Source organism: Mustela putorius, unplaced genomic scaffold (assembly GCF_011764305.1).
Source record: "Mustela putorius furo isolate JIRA1106 unplaced genomic scaffold, ASM1176430v1.1 tig00000827_pilon_pilon_pilon, whole genome shotgun sequence".
NCBI classification, from domain to species: Eukaryota; Metazoa; Chordata; class Mammalia; order Carnivora; family Mustelidae; genus Mustela; species Mustela putorius.
This window is the reverse complement of record NW_025421489.1, coordinates 1,134,961-1,155,343: the sequence shown is the minus strand read 5'-3', so window position 1 is coordinate 1,155,343 and position 20,383 is coordinate 1,134,961. Positions and strand designations below refer to the sequence as shown.

General features: G+C 38.9%; 1 protein-coding gene across 1 annotated transcript in view; it reads left to right on the top strand.

Moving 5' to 3' along the window:
- Positions 1–20,383, top strand: part of GAD2 (glutamate decarboxylase 2) — a 76,783-nt gene that overhangs the window by 29,809 nt on the left and 26,591 nt on the right. The window contains exon 9 of the mRNA XM_004757636.3: positions 18,621–18,675. Coding sequence (XP_004757693.1) covers positions 18,621–18,675 — 55 coding nt within the window. The remainder of the gene's footprint in view (positions 1–18,620; positions 18,676–20,383) is intronic.

Genomic DNA, 20,383 nt, shown 5'->3' with positions numbered 1-20,383 from the left:
AGTTCAAGCCCCACAGGGTGGTTACTCAAAAATTTAAAAATCTTAAAAAAATAGTATCTGTGTGTAAATGGACCTGCACAGTTCAGACCTGGGGACAAGAAGCACATGAGAGGTTTTAAAGAGGAATAATGATCATTTTTACCATCTGAACAGCAATACATGCCTTTAAAAAATACAAAATAACAGGGAAAAATTGTTATTCCACCATCCAAAGAGAATCAGTAGCACCAGACGGTGTCTAAATCTTGAAACTCTTTTTCCAAGCATAGAGGTTTGGGTATTTTTCTTCTCCTATTTAAATTTACATATTTGTGATCATGTTTCTTTTTCTAACTAGACATGATAAGTATTTTCCCACGTTATTGCAAACACACTCTACTACAAAACCTATGAGAAAGCATGATAATGCTTTGCAGGGCAGTTTCCAGACTCTTTGGACCCCACCCCCTTCCTGTGTCAGCTCCAGTGCTAACTTGGGTAAATCCCTCTGTGCACCTCATATTTTCTTATCTGAAAAAAGGAAAAAGTAAGGGCCTTGTTTCATAGGGTTGTTACAAAGATTAAATGTGTTCACAAGTGTAAAATAATAAAAATGATATGAGGTAGTAGAAAGCAAACACAAAGTATTACTCCCCACCATTCATTTCCCTGTTTCTGGTGTTGCTGTTATAAATAATCCTTCTATCCTTCATTGAACATGTGTGCCCAGGCTTCTCCATTTAGGATTATTTCTTAGTATGATTACTAACTTAAATTATATGAGTATTCTTAAGGAAAGTGATACATCAGGCCATATTGGCTTTCAAAATGTTTCACCAGTTTATTCTTCCAGCAGTATTGTATGAAAGCATGTTGGGGGAAAATTAAAGCTGTATTGGTAGTTACATGTAGTCTTTAATTCTGTGTTGATAATTCACATCATCTCTCTAGAATGGGTTTAAGACTGAGAGTCTGGCCCAATAGATCAAGTGAAATTGAAGTGTTTTGGGTCAGGGGCCAAGGAGCAGACTTTGGATAGTCATCTGTAGCCACCATTCCAGTCAGAATCAGTTAAAGCATGCTTGGCAGCCATTTTGTTTTTATTAATCACGTTCTTGTGAAAGCTGGATGTGTGGGTCAGAAAATCCCTTGAGGCCGACAAAGGGCATACCTGCCTTCTCATTTCTCCTAATGTACTTTGCAAAGTTCATCCAGGTTTTATAAACATAAACCTGGACCTGCTCTCAAGAACATTCATTTCTTTTTTTTTAACTAACATATAATATATTAGCCCCAAGGGTACAGGTCTCTGAATTGCCAGATTTACACTTCACAGCACTCACCATAGCACATACCCTCCCCAATGTCCATAACCCAACCACCCTCTCCATACCCCCCTCCTCCCAGCAACCCTCAATTTGTTTTGTGAGATTAAGAGTCTCTTATGGTTTGTCTCCCTTCCAATCCCAACCTGTTTCATTTATTCCTTTCCTTCCCCCAAACCCCCCACGTTGCCTCTCAACTTCCTCACATCAGGGAGATCATATGATCATTGCCTTTCTCTGCTTGACTTATTTTGCTAAGCATAATACCTTCTAGTTCCATCTATGTCGTCACAAATGGCAAGATTTCATTTCTTTTGATGGCTGCATAGTATTCCATTGTGTATATATACCACATCTTCTTTATCCATTCGTCTGTTGATGGACATCTAGGTTCTTTCCATAGGTTGGCTATTGTGGGCATTGCTGCTATAAACATTCGAGTGCATGTGCCCCTTTGGATCACTACATTTGTATCTTTAGGATAGATACCCAGTAGTGCGATTGCTGGGTCGTAGGGTAGCTCTGTTTTCAACTTTTTGAGGAACCTCAATGCTGTTTTCCAGAGTGGTTGCACCAGCTTGCATTCCCACCAACAGTGTAGGAGGGTTCCCCTTTCTCTGCATTGTCACCAGCATCTGTCATTCCTTGACTTGTTAATTTTAGTCATTCAGACGGGTGTGAGGTGGTATCTCATTGTCATTTTGATTTGTGTTTCCCTGATGGTGAGTGATGTGGGGCACTTTTTCATGTGTCTGTTGGCCATCTGGATGTCTTCTTTGCAGAAATGTCTGTTCATGTCCTCTGCTCATTTCTCGACTGGATTATTTGTTCTTTGGGTGTTGAGTTAGATAAGTTCTTTATATATTTTGGATACTAGCCCTTTATCAGATATGTTGTTTGCAAATATCTTCTCCCATTCTGTCAGTTGAAAGACATTCGTTTCTTAGTAACTCTTTCTGACTCTGCCTATTAGTCTGTCTGGGTGATAGGTTTTATCTATCCATAACCTATTTTATTTATCTATAAACCTATCTATAAACTATAAACCATTAGTCTGGGTGATAGGTTTTATTTTGTTCTACAGACAGTTGACTTAGTAGGAAGCTCACAATGAAGGAAAATGTCCTAGTGAAGAAGTATAGTCTTCTAGTTCAATATCACATATGGAAGAAAATACTGCAAGGTACTATCTCTTAATTAGTCATTACAGGGGTTCAGTTTGATAAACCATTCAAAGTGAAACATGATACTCAGTTAAAGAAGAAAATGTATAATAAATCTCCATGTGTTTGGAAAAGGTTCTTTCAAAGTTGAAAATCAAGAGGCATATTAAATTTATTATTACTCTAATAAATAAAATAAGACAATGCAAAATCTCATTGCACCATGGCTTACATATGAATGTGAAGTATCATAACTAAAGAGAATACCCTATTTTTGTGAAAGTTAATTATTAAATTCAGAAGAGGATAATGTGCTAAATGAATCTTCAAGTTCATAAGTTCTAGCGTAAGAGTTTTTTTTTTTTTTCTTTAGAAGCAAAAAGTTGAATCTTCACAGTAATGGGATTAATGAATTTTTATTCAGGTATCACTGGGTCTAGGGGCACCTGGGTGGCTCAGTTTGTTAAGTGTCTGGTTTCAGCTCAGGTCATGATCCCGGGGTCCCGGGATTGAGCCCTACATCAGGCTCCTCTGCTCTGTGGAAATCCTGCTTCTCCCTCTCCCATTCCCCCTGCTTGTGTTCCCTCTCTTGCTCTCTTGCTTTGTCAAATAAATAAATAAAATCTTAGAAAAAAAATTTTTTTAAGTATCATCGGGTCTAATAGTTGCAAATTTTGAATTAGTGGAATCCAAGTTAATGCTGCATTGATGGTGTCTAAGGATAGAAGTGTGAGTTAATACATAGGGAAAATAAATATTTGTGGAAGACGCTGAGTGATATTTCAGAATTGGATAGGGCCACTAAGCAAAAAGATGTTTCCTAAAGGTTCAGACAGAGGAGAGAGAAAACTTCTAGGAATGATAATTTGTAAGAATATGGAGTTCCCATATGATGCAAGTGGGAGCCCTCTGAGTGACACACAGTGAACACAGTGGTGAACAAGGTGGACATGGTCACAGATGCTGCAAAACTTAGTCCAGTGTGCAGAGGCAGACTTTGAAACGAGTGGTAACACCTGAGAAAGGTATGTGTTGTGAGAGGCAGAGTACAGGCTGCTATTGATACATATCTAATTCTACATTCAGAGGGAGCATGATGGGAATTAGCCAGATAATAAGGACAGAATGTTCCAGGCAGAGGTCATGGCTCATTCTAAGCCATGGATGTGAGGGATTATTGGCTTACCCAAGGGACTGAAAAGAAGTTCTTGCGGGAAGTGGTCAGAATGACCTTGTCATGAAGGACATTATGAACCATACTAAGCTGTTTGAACTGTAGATTTGAAGATGTGAGATGCCCCTGAAAAGTTCTGGAGCAGCAAAGTGACATCATATTTTGGCATTAGAAATATCATTTTAAACACCTGTTTTGGCATTAGAGAGATCATCTTAAATGCAGAGTGAAGTATAGGTTGGAGGTTGGAAGTTGGTGGCTGTGGTAGTAATATAAGTAGATGCTGAATGATGGGCTGCCCTGATGTAGAGGAGTGCTGGAATTTCTAGGAATTATTGACGGATCGGTGTGCAGGTTGAGAGAAGAGTCAAGGATGAATACCAGGCTTGCTGTTCTCTGAGACAGGGAGCCCTGGCCAAAGTGAAGAGTTCAGATTTGAAGATGTTGCATTTGAAGAACTTATGAGGCATCCAAATGAGGGTGTCACATAGGCAGGCAAAAATATGAGCCCAAGGCTCTGAAGTTACGCCGTGGAAGCCAGATAGAGTGGGCCTACTACAGAACTCTAGGAAGCATTCACATTGCAGGGACAGACTGAGTCAGAGGAGCCCTCAGTGGGGACTGAGGAGGAATAGCCAGAGTCCTTGGAGGAGGATGAGGAACCGGGGCATGAGGGCTTGAGAATCTTTCTAGAAGAAGCGGTTCATGCCATCAAATACTACCAACAGACAAAATAAGGATCAACAACTGCCCATAGCTTTACTTATCAGGAGGTGGCTGGTGAGTTGGTAAAAGTAGCTTCAGTAGAGGGGTGAAGGCAGAAGGCAGTTCGCAGCTGGTGAAGGGTGGGCAGGAGTGGGGGGGAACGGTGTGCAGGGAGAGCAGATACAGACCCCTTCTCTAAAGATGGAGCCCTGATGGGAACTGGGGAGGATAGAAGTTGGAGGGGTATTGAATTCAGGATGGTTTTTGGTTTCGTTGTTTTAAGGAGCGTGCTTAAGGCATATTTAACTGTGAGATGGAGGCCCTGCTAGACAGGAAATGTGAATTATATGAAAAGAAGGAATAAAATACATAGCAGAAGTTTAATTTCTCTTGGGAGTTCCTTATTGCTTTTGCTAAATTTGTGTAGAATCTTTCCTGAAGAGCTCTCAAGAATTGTGCAGTTGTCTTACATTATACAGCTGGAAGAAACCAAGGGGAGAAAGCAGGAGTGGTTCTGGAAGGTCTGGGGAGAGGTTAGGGACCTATGAGTGAGGGAGGGGCAAAGCCCTGGGTTTACACCAGACTGAAGCTGTGAGTGGATTTCAATTCAGAAACCCTCAGGGTTGGAAAGGTTCTTAGACATTAACACATCCCACCTTTTTTTTTTTCAATTTCTATTTTTTCCCATTTTGTGTATATATATGTATGTGTGTATACATATATGTATACATATGAATATGTGTATGTGTATGTATATATATATATATATATATATACACACACACACACCACGTTTTCCTTATCCATTTGTCTATTAATGGCCATTTAGGCTGCTTCCATATCTTGGCTATTGTAAATAATGCCACAATAAACACAGGGGTGCATGTATCTTTTCAAATTAGTGTTTCTATTTTCTTTGGGTAAATACCTAGTAGTGGAATTATTGGATCATGTGGTATTTCTCTTTTTGATTGTTGGAGGAACCTCCATACTGTTTCTCACAATGACCAGCCCAGTTCGCATTCCCACCAACAGTGAATGAGGGTTCCTTTCTCACCAGTCATCACCCACACTTGTTCTCCTTGTCATTTGCATTTTAGCTTTTCTAACTGGTGTAAGGTGTAAGGTGATATCTTATTGTGGTTTTGACTTGCTTTTCCCTGATGATAGGTGATGTTGAGCAACTTTTCATGTGTCTGCTGGCCATCCATATGTCCTCCTTGAAAACACTTCTGTTCAGATCCTCTGCTCATTTTTAATTGGGTTATTTGATTTTTTTTTTGTATTGAATTGTATCTTTATATATTTTGGGTACCAACCCCTTATCAGATATAGCATTTGCAAATTTCTTCTCCCATTCAGTAGGTTGTCTTTTCGTTTTGTTGATGGTTTCCTTTTCTGTGCAAAAGCTTTTTTATTTTGATATAGTCCCAATGGTTTATTTTGTTTTTGTTTCCTTTGCCTTAGGAGATGTATCTAGAAAAATGGTGCTGTGATCAATGTCAGAGGAATTACTGCCTCTTCTAGGATTTTTATGTTTTCAGTTCTCACATTTAGGTATTTAATCCATTTTGAGTTTTAATATATATCTTTGGAGTTCTTTTTCTCTCCAAGTGCATTATTCAGTATTATCTCTTGAATGTAATGAATATTATAATATTATAAATACAAATTATATGTGCATTATAGATAGCAGATTTTTCTAAACCAATTAAGAATTCCTTGCAGACATCATACTCTTTACCCCTTAAGACTTCAATGTGAAGAAAAAAAAAAAGACTTCAATGTGCATTTCCTAAGAACAAGGCTATTCACTTTTATAATCACAGTACAATGATCAAAATCAGATGACATTGACACATGACTATTATTTAATCAATATACCTATTCAGATTTCATCAATCGTCACAATAATATTCTTTAGAGCTGTGTTTTTCCCAGTCCAGGACCACACATTACACTCAGTTTTCATGTCTCTTTAGTTTCCTTTCATCTGGAACATTTCCTCATCCTTCCTTTATCTCTCATGACATTGATATTTTTGAAGCGTGTATTTATTTTGTAGAAGATGTCTTGATTTGAGTTTGTCTCCTATTTCCTCATGGTTAGATTCAGGCAATGCATTTTAGGCAGGAATTCCAGGGAGGTGATTCTTGTCTTTCTCAGTCATACCTCCCCAACAGGATTGTCATCTTATTAGTAATGTCAGCGTTGACCATTTGGTTACGATCGTGTCCGCCAGATTTCTCCCCTGTAAAATGACTGCTCTCTACTTTGAGGGTTATCTTATAGATGATGCCCTGAGACTATATAAATATTCTGTTCATCCTAAACATTCATTCACCAGGAAGATTCTGGCCTGAATTATGATGATGACGGTTGCAAAATACGATGCTCTAATGCTATCATTTCTTCTCTCTTTATTCGTTCCTGTCACTCTACTACTGTAAGGAAACCTCTCCCCCTCCATGTGTGTGCGATATATTTACCATCACTACAGACTCACAGGTGCTTTGAGAAATTAATTCTCTATAGCACTCTCTGCCATTCTCTTCCCATTTTCCATCTCTTACTCCTCCCTTTGGGGTTTCCTTTAAATTATCTAAATTGTACGCCTGAATGGCTCAGTTGGTTAAGGTCATGATCCCAGGGTCCTGGGATCCAGTCCCTCATTGGGCTCTCTGCTGAGCAAGAAGCCTGCTTCTCCCTCTGCCTGCCTTTCCCCTTGACTGCGCTTGCACTCTCTGACAAATAAATAAATAGAGTCTTTGAAAAAATTATCTAAATTGCTGTAAAACCTTCGAGAAAACAAATCTGAGCAAAATACATGACACCTGGTTGGCAGAAGACTGGAAGAGTCACCGGCCTTCCTATAGTCCACATAACACAAGATCTCTGGTGGTATTTTGATTAATACTTGTATACCACAAAATGAACACTTATATTTTTGTAAAAATTTTAGTTTTTTAGGTTAATCTATCTCTTAGCTTTACAAATTTCAGTCAGATAATATTTCCTTGTGCTTGTTAAATACCACACTTCATCACTCAATCGATTTAAACAATTGAAAGTATAAATAATCTGGGGTCATTATACTCTCTTATTAAATTAGCTCAATTGTGGCCAGAGTGTGAAAGCAGTTAGGGAAGCTAATTAACTCTTTCAGGTCCTTGGGGAGCTGTTGAGTGCACTGTAATAGGATAGACTTCACAGAGACCCTGAATCAATTTTTATTGAGCAGGACTGGGGTCAGCCCTTTGAGAGTCATATTTCCTATGGGTTTAGATGAAGAGAACTCAGCAGTGTTGAGGTGTATGTGTTTCATTATGTCCTATATAAGGAAGGATTATAAAATAAGCTGACACTTTGTGTGTTTATTATGTGCCAGCTGGACTCCTAAGCATTTTGCACAATGGATCTAATTAATTCACTTATTAGAGACACAGAAGAGTATATCCCTTCACCTTTACCTGGTGCCAGCACAGTTTGTGAAGTTTCTAGGTACATAGGAGTCCCAAGCAGTGTGGTGAGTTCCCCTTTCCCTGTTCGATTTATAACCCTGGTAGAGAGGCACATGTCTGTGATCATCTCGCTGGAAAGTGAAGAACTGGGGCTTGGACTCAGAACTCCTTGTGTTCACCAGTCAGGCCTGCTCCTTTGTCTCCTACCCCCTGAATTTTTAATTGTGGCCAAATACACATAAAATTTAACATCTTAATCATTTTTAAGTATACAGTTCCGTGATATGAAGGACATTGGTGCTGTGTACATCAGTACTATCCATCTCCAAAACTCTTTCCATCTTGTAAGATGGAAACTTTATATCCATTCAACAAAAGCTCCCCATCCCCCTTTCTCCTCTCTCTTCCCCAAACCACCCCCAACCACATTCTACTTTGTGTTTCTATGAATTCAACCACTCTAGGCACCTGACTCTCTTGTCTTCTTGTGATTGATTGACTTGTTTCACTTTGCATAATGTCCTCAGGGTTCATCCATGTTGAAGCAAAGGTCATCAGCTCCTTCCTTTCCAGGGCTGAATAATGTTTCATTGTATGCATATACCACTGGGGTTGGTTCCGTGCTTTAGCTATTGTGAACAGTGCTGCTCTGGCTACAGGTCTGCAAATATCTCTTTGAGCCTTGCTTTTCATTCCTTTGGGTATACTCAGAAGGGGAATTGACAGGTCACATGGCAATTTGTTTTTTATCTTTTATCTCTGTGGTTAAATTTATTTCTTTTTCATGTTTCTATAAATGGGATTGACTTTTTTATGTTTGTTTCATATCCTGAAACTTTATTGAATTTATTTGTTCTAACAGGGTTTTGTTTGTAGAGTCTTTAGGGCTTTCTATATATAAGATTATGTAATCTGCAACACAGACAATTTGACTTCTTACTTTCCAATATGAATGTCTTTTTTTTTTTTTTTCTCAGTCTTGCATAATTTCTCTGGCTCGGACTTCCAGTACTATGTTGAATAGAAGTGGTAAGAGTGAGCACTCTTGCCTTCCTCCTAATCTTAAAAGAAAATCTTTCAGCTTTTAATCATTGAGTATAATGTTACTTATGGGATTGTCATATGTGGCCTTCATTATGTTGAGATACTTTCCCTCTAACCCCAATTTATTGACAATTTTTTATCATGAAAGGATGTTGAATTTTGTTAAATGTTTTTCTCTATCTATTGATATCATATGAGATGATCATATGATTTCTGTCCTTCATTCTGATAATGTGGTGCATCAGATTGATGGATGTGCAGATGTCAAATCATGCTTGCATCCCAGGGATAAATCCCACTTGGTTATTGTGTGTTATCCTTTTACTATATTGCTGAATTTGGTTTGCTAGTATTTGGTGAGAAATTTTGCATCTGGTGTTCTTCAGAGATATCGGCCTGTGACTTTCTTTTCTTATAGTGTCCTTACCTGGTTTTGGTATGAGGATAATGCTGGTCTCATAAAATGAGTTTAGAAATGTTTCCTACTATTCAGTTTTCTAGGAGAGTTTGGGAAAGATTGGCATTAATCCTTTTATTATTTATTTGTTTATTTGACTGTTAATTTCTGGTTATTTTATTTTATTTTTTATTAACATATAATGAATTATTTGCTTAAGGGGTACAGGTCTGTGAATCATCAGTCTTACACAATTAACATCACATACCCAATGTCCATAACCCAGCCACCCTATCTCTCCCCTTCCATCCCTCAGCAACCCTCCGTTTGTTTCCTGGGATTAAGAGACTCTTATGGTTTGTCTCCCTCCCCGGTCCCATCTTATTTCATTTTTTCCCTCCCTACCCTCTACAACCCCCAGCCCTGCCTCTCAAATTCCTCATATTGGAGAGATCATATGATAAGTGTCTTTCTCTGATTGACTTATTTCCCTTAACAAAATACCCTCTAGTTCCATCCACGTCATTGCACATGGCAAGATTTCAGTTTTTTGATGGCTGCATAGTATTCCAGTGTGTGTGTGTGTGTGTGTGTGTGTGTGTGTGTGTGTAAAAATTATTTTTTATTCCTTCTGTTAATTGATTTATAGTTTCATACCACTGTGGTTGTAAAAGACAATACAGGATGATGTACATGCTGGGTGATCCTGTTGATTTCAGTCTTCTTAAACTTGTTAAAATATTTTATTGTGGTCTAACATATGATCTATTCTGGAGAACGTCTGTGTGCACTTGAGAAGAATGTGTATCAGCTTCTATTGAATGGAATGTTCTGTATGTGCCTCTGAGGTCCATTTGATTATCTTTGAATTGGGTTGTTTTTTTGTTGTTGAACTTAAGGAACACTTTATATATTTGGGATGTTAGTCCTTTATCAGATTTTGCAACAATTTGTAAATATTATCTTCCATTTTGTGGGATGCTTTTTACTCTGATGGTGACTTTTAATGCACAAGAATTTTTCATTTTTATGAAGTTCAATTTGTCTATTTTTCCTTTTGTTGATTGTTCCTTTGGCATTGTGTCCATGAAAATATCCATTGCCAAATCCAATGTCATGAAGCTTTTGCTGTATGCTTTCTGCTTTCTTCTAATGGTTTTATAGTTTTAGCTCTTACATTCAGGTCTTGACCCATTTTGGGTTAATTTTTGTATTTGGTATTAGGTGAGGGATAGCCCATTCTTTTTATAAAAAACAAACATAATATTCTTTTCTTATTTTCTTACAATTACAATATTATTTTCTTATAATAAATTCTCTCCAGAAACAGCACATATTCATTGTAGAAAAACAGGAAAGTGGGAGGACTTAGACATAATCTGTCATAATTCTTTGGTGCATATCATTCCAAATACATTATATATATTTAAATATAAAACCTACTGATTATAAATTTGTTTTTTACTTAATAAAATATTATGGGCAACTTTCTCCAGTACAATTTTTAATTACTATTTAATAGCCTATTGCTTAGAATTTACATTACTTAACAAGTCTGTTGTTAGACATGTAAGCTACTTTGAATTTTTATTATTTAAACAATTGCTAATTAAAGTATCAGTGTGGCTAAATATTTTCACACATACCTATATTATTTTCCTAGCATAAATTCTTAAAAATAGGTTTCTGAGCCTTGAACTATGTCTGCACTAAGAGTTAGGATACTTGCTTACATGTTGCCCTTCAGAAAAGAACCAGCCAATTTACAATTCTCCCAAGCAGTATAAAGGTGTGGCTGCTCACCATGTTCTTACTAATCCTAGAAACTAAAACCTTACATGACCTGTGTCAACTTGAGGAGTAGAAACATTTTTTAATTATTTATATTTTCATTTTCAATAATTTGCAAAGTTGAACATTTTATGTCATTCATAGTTGAAAAAGAACACAAAGCCATTTTTGTCATGTATGTTGTCAATGTTTTACAAAACGTATCATTCGCTTTTATTTATGGTATTTATAAAAGTATTCCTTTTTTTGATAGTCAGAGCTATCATCAATTATCCATTTTCTACCTCCAGTGTCCTTTCAAGAAAGTCTTCTCCTTAGTACATAGTAATATTCTTTTATTTTATTATTTTAATAGTTGATCTAACTGAAATTTATTTTGATCTGTGGTGTTTGAGAGATATATAATTATTTTTTATTTTTTTTATCCACTTAGTTTTTGCTTAACATTGTTCCAACACCATGTGTGATCAAACGAAATGCTTTAATCACTTCCTAGCCTTCTATTTTTGTTCCACTGATTTGCTTATTTAGGCTCAATTGCCATACTTTAAATCACTACAGTGTTATAATATATTCTATATTCTAGTAGAGAAAAATCTGACCCCTGCCCTCTTTTTAATTGAATATTCCTTATTAGTTGTGCTTTAGAATTGTTATCTCAAATTCCCTTCCCCCTAAAACAGTGGGGAGCAATTGGAATTGTGTTATGTTTAGGGATCAACTGTATGTATTTGCAATGTTGAGTTTTCTCATCAAAGAACACGTGTCTCTCTATTTATTCAAATCGGGTTTTTTTGCATCCTTTGGTAAAGATCTGTGTTTTTCTTCTTATACATTATTTCAGGTTACTCATTTATAGTTTCAGATACTAGTGATTATTTTACCTCCCTTCCATTCTTTGTATTCTTGCAACAAATTCTACTTGGCTCCATGTTAATCTGTAATTTCCTCTGTATTATATTTTAAAACATAGTCAGGATTTATGTATCTGTATTATAAGATATATTGATAAGCTTTTCTGGGCTACCTTTGACAGATCTTGCTTTGAGAATTAGCTAGTTTCTAGAAATAAATCCAGCAGCTTCCCATTGTCTTCTGTATAAGTGTTTAGAGGGTTATCCACCAGTAATAGATGTGTTAAAATTCACTATTAAAACATCTGGGCCTGTCATTTTGGGGGGTTGTTTTTGGTAACTTTTTTCCCCACTTACTTCTTGGTTATCAATTTTTTTCAAATTTTCTATATATCCTTGAATCACTTCTTTCAATTTACATTTTAGTAGGGGAAAATGATCTATTTCCTCAAAAATTTTAAGATTAGCACAAATCTCTATATAGAAAGTTTTATAATACTAAAATATCTTTTCCATAACCTCCTCTCTTATTTCAAATGTTACATTTTCTCTCTTTACTGAACCAATCAGATATTTGTCTATTCACTGATCTTTTCAATATCCCAGCTTCTGAATTTATTAAATTAGTCTACCTAATAAAGTTTCTAAATCATAGAAAAATTCATTCATTCTCTCTGTCTACACTGTTTGTTTTCATTTTCCTAGCTTCTTAGGTTAAATATTTAGTTATTTTTATTCTGTTATTTAACTTTAAATGCCCATCAGGCTATTCGTTTTCCTCTGAGGATGATTTAGGGTGCTTCTCATGTTTTCACATGTGGTATTCCCATGTCATTAATTTTTAATGTTCTGTTATTGCAGTTCTGATTTCCTCCCTGACTCAGAAGTTATTTAGAATAAGCCAAGTATGCTTTCTTACAGGGGGAATTGAACTTTTTATCGCAATCCCCCTCTTTTCTCTACCAGTGTGTTCAGATAAGTAGAATGGCAGTTTGGGGGAAGTTGAGGCAGTGATGAGAGATGGCCAGTACACACCTTCTTGCCCGTAGACACTTTCCTTCGTCACATACTCCCCTGTGAGCTTCAATGCTGGCCCCCACTGGCAGCGATCTGGGGGGTTTGTGTGAAAACGAAAGTAGCTCCTTACCACATCACAGGTGGCCTCCTCAGTTGGACATCACTTGGATTGTTGTATAGTGAGTGAGAGTGTATATATGTGTTTGTGTGAATTAAATGCATTTGGAGAAAGTAATTTTTTAAAAATTGCTGGAATTAGATACAAAAGTCACCCAGAATGTCCTATTCCTCTATCCTGGCTGTAATGCTGGGTGAGCCCATTGTGTGTATTAAAAGAGAAAAATGTGGTTATCTGTTATCTGTTAAAGTTATCTGTGGTTATCTGTTAAAGTTAAAATTCGTTTTTCCCAAATCAAAGTCCATATTAAAGACCAAAGAAGCTTACTGTTTCTAATTATGGTAAAAAAAAACTTTTGGCAGAGGGTTTGGTTTCATAATACAAGTGCTTCCGGAATGGTCTGTTTGGATTTGAGTTTGCTAGTCTGTCTGCTGGTCATGTCCTAGGGTAGGTGACCCACATGGGCAGCAGCCATGTGCAGACACACGGAGCTCTCTCCCCAGGAGATCTCTCTCATAAGTTTCCCCCCTGCTGCATAATTCCTGCAACAGTCTTCCCCGGTTAGTTCGTGAAATTTTCAAGTTACCACACAGTCTGGGCAATTTGAAAATTGGCTTGGGTCCATGAGTTCCCTTTACCATCCCTGTATCACAATCTATATATATATTTTTTAAATGCTGACTACTTAAAAAAACAAAACCAAAAAATTGGCCAACTTTGGTTACTTCTCTAGGATTTAGATACTATTCTAGAAGGAACTGTATCATCAGGGGATGATGGAGCAAAATATTTTAGTAGGAAGTGATAAGTTTTTATTTTACTAGACAGTATTAATAGCCAAAAGAATCGGGATCAAGGAAGTACTCACTTCAGGGGGCTTCCAAAAAACCCTACCTACATTACTGCAGTTCTAGAACTCAACCTTTCAGATAGGCAGACATTTTGTTTGAACCCCATAAATGCTTTGGAAGACACCTGTTGTACGGTGCTAAGAGCCTGCATTCTGATACAAGACAGCTCTAGGTTTGCAGCCTGCCCCCTGCTAGCTGCGCGACACCCAGAAGGTCACACACCACTAGAACCATTGCTAGTAATGACAACAGTGAGACCACCTCATATGTACTGAGCGGTAGCTATATGAAGACAGAGTTTTATACTCAGTGCTTTATAGTGTTTTCTACTTATGATCCCATTTAATCCTCATGGAATCCTTGTGAGGGGAGGTCCTATTGTCATCGTTTTATAGCCCAAGGAAGAACTGAATTCTTAAAGGACACACGATGAGCCTAGGTCTTGGGACAAGAACCTGGTGATTCTGTCTCCATGTTCTGAGTTTCTGCCACATCTACCCGCCTCCCTGAGCCACAGTTTCCTTGTCTGCAAGATCTGAACAACAGTAACCTTTGTAGAGTGTTAGCAGGAGGGTCCGAGATTATGGAGTCACACATATCCATTCCTCTTTGCACACATCTCTGCGAACAGAGACAACCTCTACTCACTTGATAGAATTACTACAGGTTCATCAGGGCCAATGAGCAGGGTCACCAAGGACCCCGGCACCTGCTTTGTGACTATTGGGAAGCTTGCCTAGTCATATGAATTCTCTAGTCAACATTCTCCTGTTGGTAAGCTCGCTTTCTCCTTCATGAATCTGTGTTTTTAACTTCTTCTTACAAGATTTTCCTGCTGGCAGCTCTAGCTGCCATGGTGGGATTTTTTACCCAGGAAATTTTGTGATGTTATCTGACCTGATAGCATTTAGATACATTTTTAAAGACTGTTGCAAAATCAGAAATCTCAATATAAGGCAGCCACATCCAAGGCAGAAGTCTGGTTCAAAAGTCCCGGCTTCCATGGCAGCCTTGTCATAAACACTAACAACTACCACAGGGCAGCATTACAAAGCACCAGCCACTCTTAGTTGTGTGCCGAAAGGCTAAGATGTGTGAACATTAAAGATATGCGTTTTTTACTATTGGAGATACTTTGAGGCCAGACCTACAGAATGCAACAGCTGCCGTCCAGAGCCTTCCTGCACCAAGAGATGTTTGTCTGGAAATTCCAGGCCCTGCCAGACAGCTTCTAGTCCTCAGAGGACCCTGCTGGATGTCACCCAGATGTTCTCTCGCCCCACAGCACCAGCAGGGAATGTACGCTCCGTATCTGGAGCTCCTTCTGCTCCCTGCCCTTCAGCCATGATGGCTCAAAACCACAGGTCCTAGGAAGGAAGGAATGGTCCTTGGCTAGTCTGTCACACAATTGTTTAAATGCCTACCAGGCTAAAATTTCCATTTCCAAAGCAATCTTTTCCCAGCCTGTGGATCCAGGTCAGAACGCTCTGGGGGGTTTGTTAGAAATGCAGATTCCTCTGCCTGTCTATTTGGACTGTGTGATCATTCGTTTCTCTTGTTAGAAAGGAAGCCCTGAAGAGTAAAAACTGGTCTGTTCCCCCAATAGTGTGTGGCACCCAGTATGTGCTCAATACATATTTGTGGAAAGAATTAATTCCTGGGCCTGATAACTGACCTCCTGAATCAAAATCCCTAGGAGCAGGGCCAAGGAATCTGCATTTTAAAGGCACGCCCAAGTTATTTTTATGCAGACTTACATTTTAAGAACCCTTGTTCTAAAGTAATTGAGCAAATTCTAAGATAAACAGAAAGATGAAAAGTTTGGGCCCCAGAGGCCCCCATACTAGCTGTCTGGCCAGTCATTAAGGTAGAGTCACCAAATTACTATCAACCCTGAGTTAAACTGCCTTCTGCTCACGTAACCTCCAACAAATACCTGCTACCTTCAGGCTCTGGGATCCTAAGTGGATAGAACAAGTATCTTGGGCAGAGTGCCCAAGGGTGTCTGGAACCTGCCCCCCCTCCCCCATCAAGAGCCACAACCATTGCTTTCTACCTGAACTTGATTATTTTACCAGCCCGCCCCAAAACTCTGATAGGGAAATGGAACAGATTGTCTGTTCATTACTGTTTTCCCCAGCGTGTTTGAATGACAGGTCTGATCCAGGAAAGTCAGATATTATCAGTAAGGATTTATCTTATCTTAAAAGACTCCAATCTTTCTAAATAGGTTTCCTATCTATTTGACCTTTCTAGGAAGCTTAGTGTCTTCTGTCTAGTTACTATCAACCTTTTACCAACATTTGATCTTGGCCAGTCACCTTCCTTCTCTTGGCCACTTCCTCATTGGAAAAATGAGACAATTAGACTGGAAACAGGTCTTCAGCCCCTTCTAATTATAATATACCCTGATCTGTGACTTCTGGGTGACACCTTACTGCCTATGCTTAACAAAACACCCCCGTGTGATTAGACCCCCGAATTGCCGCTCTCAACCTTGTCACCCAAAACTCTCCAAAAGAGAGTGTTTTACTCTCCTTGGGCACGTAGAAAACTAGGGAAAGTTGGGGATTTGCAAACCGTTTCTGAGAATCCTCTCTCAGCTTCTACATTTACCTAGAAAAATACAATGACCATTTTAATGTGCTGAAAGCTTTATGTAAAAGACAGCTTCAATACCCAAATTTCCTCTGAAAATTATTTTATTTATTTTTTATATTTTATTATATATTTTTTTATATTTTATATTTTATTTTATTATATTTTATTATTTATTATATTTTATTATTTGATTTTATTTATATCAGCGCTGAAGCAAGGTGTTTGAGCATAGCCTGATCTAGAGACATGGAAAATCACTGCTTCGTGGGCTGCCCCCAAGGCTGAGCTGTGAAGTGTAGGGAGAAGTGTAGGGAGTGAACTCCTTGCTTTTCCCTTCCCTCTGTCCCTCCTTCAGAAGCCCCGTCTCATCCAAGTTCCCCAGAGGTGGGCTGCTCCCACCCCAGATTGTACCCTTACCACCATAGATAGGTTCACTGCCCTTGGTCCCAAACCAGCCTGACTAATGACTGGCAACTTGTCCCTTCCTGTTGCCAGATAATTGCGTTTTAACTGCCTTCCTTTGGAAGACAGCTTCACATAAATTAGTGGTTCTTAAGGCGTTCAGGCCTAATGTCTGCTTTACATGCCAGCTCCTCTGCAGTGCCTCCTTTGCAAGCCTGGAATGAAAGTTGCTGGAAATAAAACTTACTATATGATGCTCGAAGTATTTTTGTAAAATGGGTGTTAGGAAAGTAAGTCATAATAGAATAACAAATTTCAGTATGTAAAACTTAGAAGATAGAATGAAGTAGCCCAATGCTTGCTCTATACTTTGAGTCACAGGGACAGCCAGGAATGGATTATTGACCTCAAGACAAATACCAGCCCCTCCCCACACTGCTCCCTAAATGCCAATAGCCTTTCCCATCTGTTATTGTGACAACCTCCTGCCCATAATTTATTTTTCCAAACTGCCTTTTAAAAACCTAAATCGATGACCCTGATGTGAAAAGTTAAGCCAGTTTAGCAACCTCAAGAGAGCTATTTTAAAATTTTTTCACTGTTGGGGCGCCTGGGTGGGTTGAAGCCTCTGCTTTCGGCTCAGGTTATGATCTCAGGGTCCTAGGATCAAGTCCCGCATGGGGCTCTCTGCTCAGCGGGGAGCCTGCTTTCCCCTCTCTCTCTGCCTGCCTCTTTGCCTACTTGTGATCTCCGTCTGTCAAATAAATAAATAAAATCTTTAAAAAAAAATTTTTTTTTACGGTTCCTGGCACCAGGCAACAACTCTCTCCTTTCCCTGTTTTTACCCCCCAAAGTCCTGGGAGATGGATGTCATCATACATAACAATCTCAACAATAAAACCTAACAATGATGGAGTGCTTCCCACATGCCAAGCACTTTTAAAATCATTTTGCAGTTATCAACTCACTTAAACCTCATAACTCCATAAGTAATATTATTATCACTGTGTTCCAGGGACAGTAATGAGAGGCACAGAGAAATCAAGTCACCTGACTAAGATCACACATCTAGCTACATCTCTCTTTTTGTAGAAACCAACTCCTTTGATTATTATAATAATGGAGTTTTATAATTAGCCTAGAACTATCTGTGTTTTTATTTTAGGAAAAAAACATTTCGGGGAGGAAAGAAAGGATGTTTCTTTTTCCAAAGTCCGTGTATCTAATTGTTTTGAAATTTGAGCCCATGTTTTTCTGGCCGGCTTCAGGCTTTTAGTACTTAGAATGTAATTAGGTAGCTTTTTTACTTAATATTTTCATTCAATTGTTTCGAAGGGATTTCTCTTCTTGGCATGTCATCTATATGTGAAATCGCAGCTACATTCATTCGAAGATTGGGAATACAAATCTCTATTCTGTACTGTCCTTTCATTGCCAAGTGTTTCATGCCAAAGCAGGCTTGTTTTTAACCGAGTTAGGGGGATGACCTGAAAAGCAGGTTGTGTGTAGCCTAGAGGGCCCCGTGGCCGTTCTAACAGCACCGTGTGCTCATGAGTCCCCTCAATGTGTCAGAAATTACATCCTGTATCTTTCAGGAAGAAACTCTTCCTGGCAAGAGTCAACGAGTTGTTTTAACTGATCATTTAGGGTTGACCTCCTACCCTGATGCGGCTGCTTGTGAAGACCACAAAGTAAACTATTCGAAGCAAACCTCTAATGTATTTATTTTTCCTTTCAGGGGGAAAATGATCCCATCTGATCTTGAAAGAAGGATCCTTGAAGCCAAACAAAAAGTAAGTGTTTGTAGGGAGCTTCATCCAGCCCATAACAAGCTAAGGGTACATATTTCTGATTCCATCCAGTGGAGAACACTCTTTGGTTTGGGATTGTTTTGTTTGTTTGCTTTTGGGGTTTTGGGTGGGGCTGTACTGGGGGGCAGAGGGAAAGGGAGAGAGAATCCCAAACAAGGCCCACACCCAGTACAGAGCCCAGTGCGGGGCTGGATCTCACAACCCTGAGATCATGACCTGAGCCAAAAATCAAGAGTCAGACACTTTACCAACTTAGTCACCCAGGTGCTGCCATTTTGGTTTTGTTTTGAAAAGAGGACCCAATTCTCAACCTCCCTGCTTTACTGAGAATATGGGATTTTTGTATCTAGTCATTATTCATCTCTCTGAGTTGCAGCCCCTGCTTTGGAAAGATCTAAGTTGCTGTTTAAATAATATACCCTGTGATAACATAGACGGTGATGCTGTAGGAGTTCCTACAGCATTCGTCTTTTTATGCGCTGAGAGTTGGCATTAAACAGACATCCATTTGAAAGATCATTTTCACAAGTGGAAGAAACCACAACACCAATGCACCATGAGTTACCACGGTGTGGTTATTTGAAAGGGGCCAATTTTTCCTGCCTAGGAATATGGTTATGATTGGCTCTCCAAGCATCTTTTTCTCTGGCAAGCAATTTAGAAGTCATAGAAGCAGCAAGTTCTGGAGACCTCTGAAGGATTCCCACAAAGCTCTATAAAGTCATTTCTATCCCTGGGTGGTTTGCAAACCGGAGAGCTTGTTTGTAGAACTCCCTTAATGTAACTTTTAGTGGATAGGACCTACAGTTCCTCGTTCAGTGGCAGGCTATGTGCGTTTGATTATTATCAATTTAGGAGCAGTTATTCTTTCTCTGCCTTTTCTTTTTTTTTCTTTTTCTTTTTCCTATAAAGTGGCAGCAGGAGGTTCCCCATGCTTCTGTATTCTACTTCTAGGCTAATAAACCACAAGATTAAACCTTTGCTGCCACCTAAAGACGGACTCCGACATCCTGTCACATCACCGCTCTGTTCATTCTGTTTGAGGCGCTCTTCTACTAGCTTCTAGCAACTTTCATTTAGCCAGAGCCAGTCAGATTGCAGACTACTTAGATAATGGTCATGGCTTATTGTCCAGTCCACATGAACCCTTCCCTCTAAGGCATCCCAAATAAATGATCTCACGGTTTTCCAAAGAGGAATAATGGGGTCAGTCGGATTTCCTTCCCCTTATTTTTTTGCCTGCTCACTCTAGGGGACTGTTATGTACAAGTAAGATTAGAAAGTGAGCAAAAAGGAAGACTAGAAAGTGGACAAAGTTGGGGGGAGGAGTATCTACCTGGGCTATATAAATGGCTGCAGGCCACCATAAAGCTCCCTCACCTCTGGGTCCAGTGCGGCCTCTCCTGGGAACCAGTGTCTGTTCTCCTAAGGCAATGGGCAGGTCCAACAGAATGGCCTGGAGAACTCAGATCCTGGAGATCTAAAATATCCTCCCAGTCTCTAAAGGGCCAACAGTCCTCGTCATGGTTCTAAAACTGGAGATGTATGTATGACAGAGGGAGAATATCCGCTGTTTTTATCAGCTTAAAATAATAATAATAATAATCAGGACTCCTTGGTGGCTTAGTTGTGTGTAAGTGTCTGCCTTCAGCTCAGATCATGATCTTAGGGTCCTGGGATCGAGTCCAGG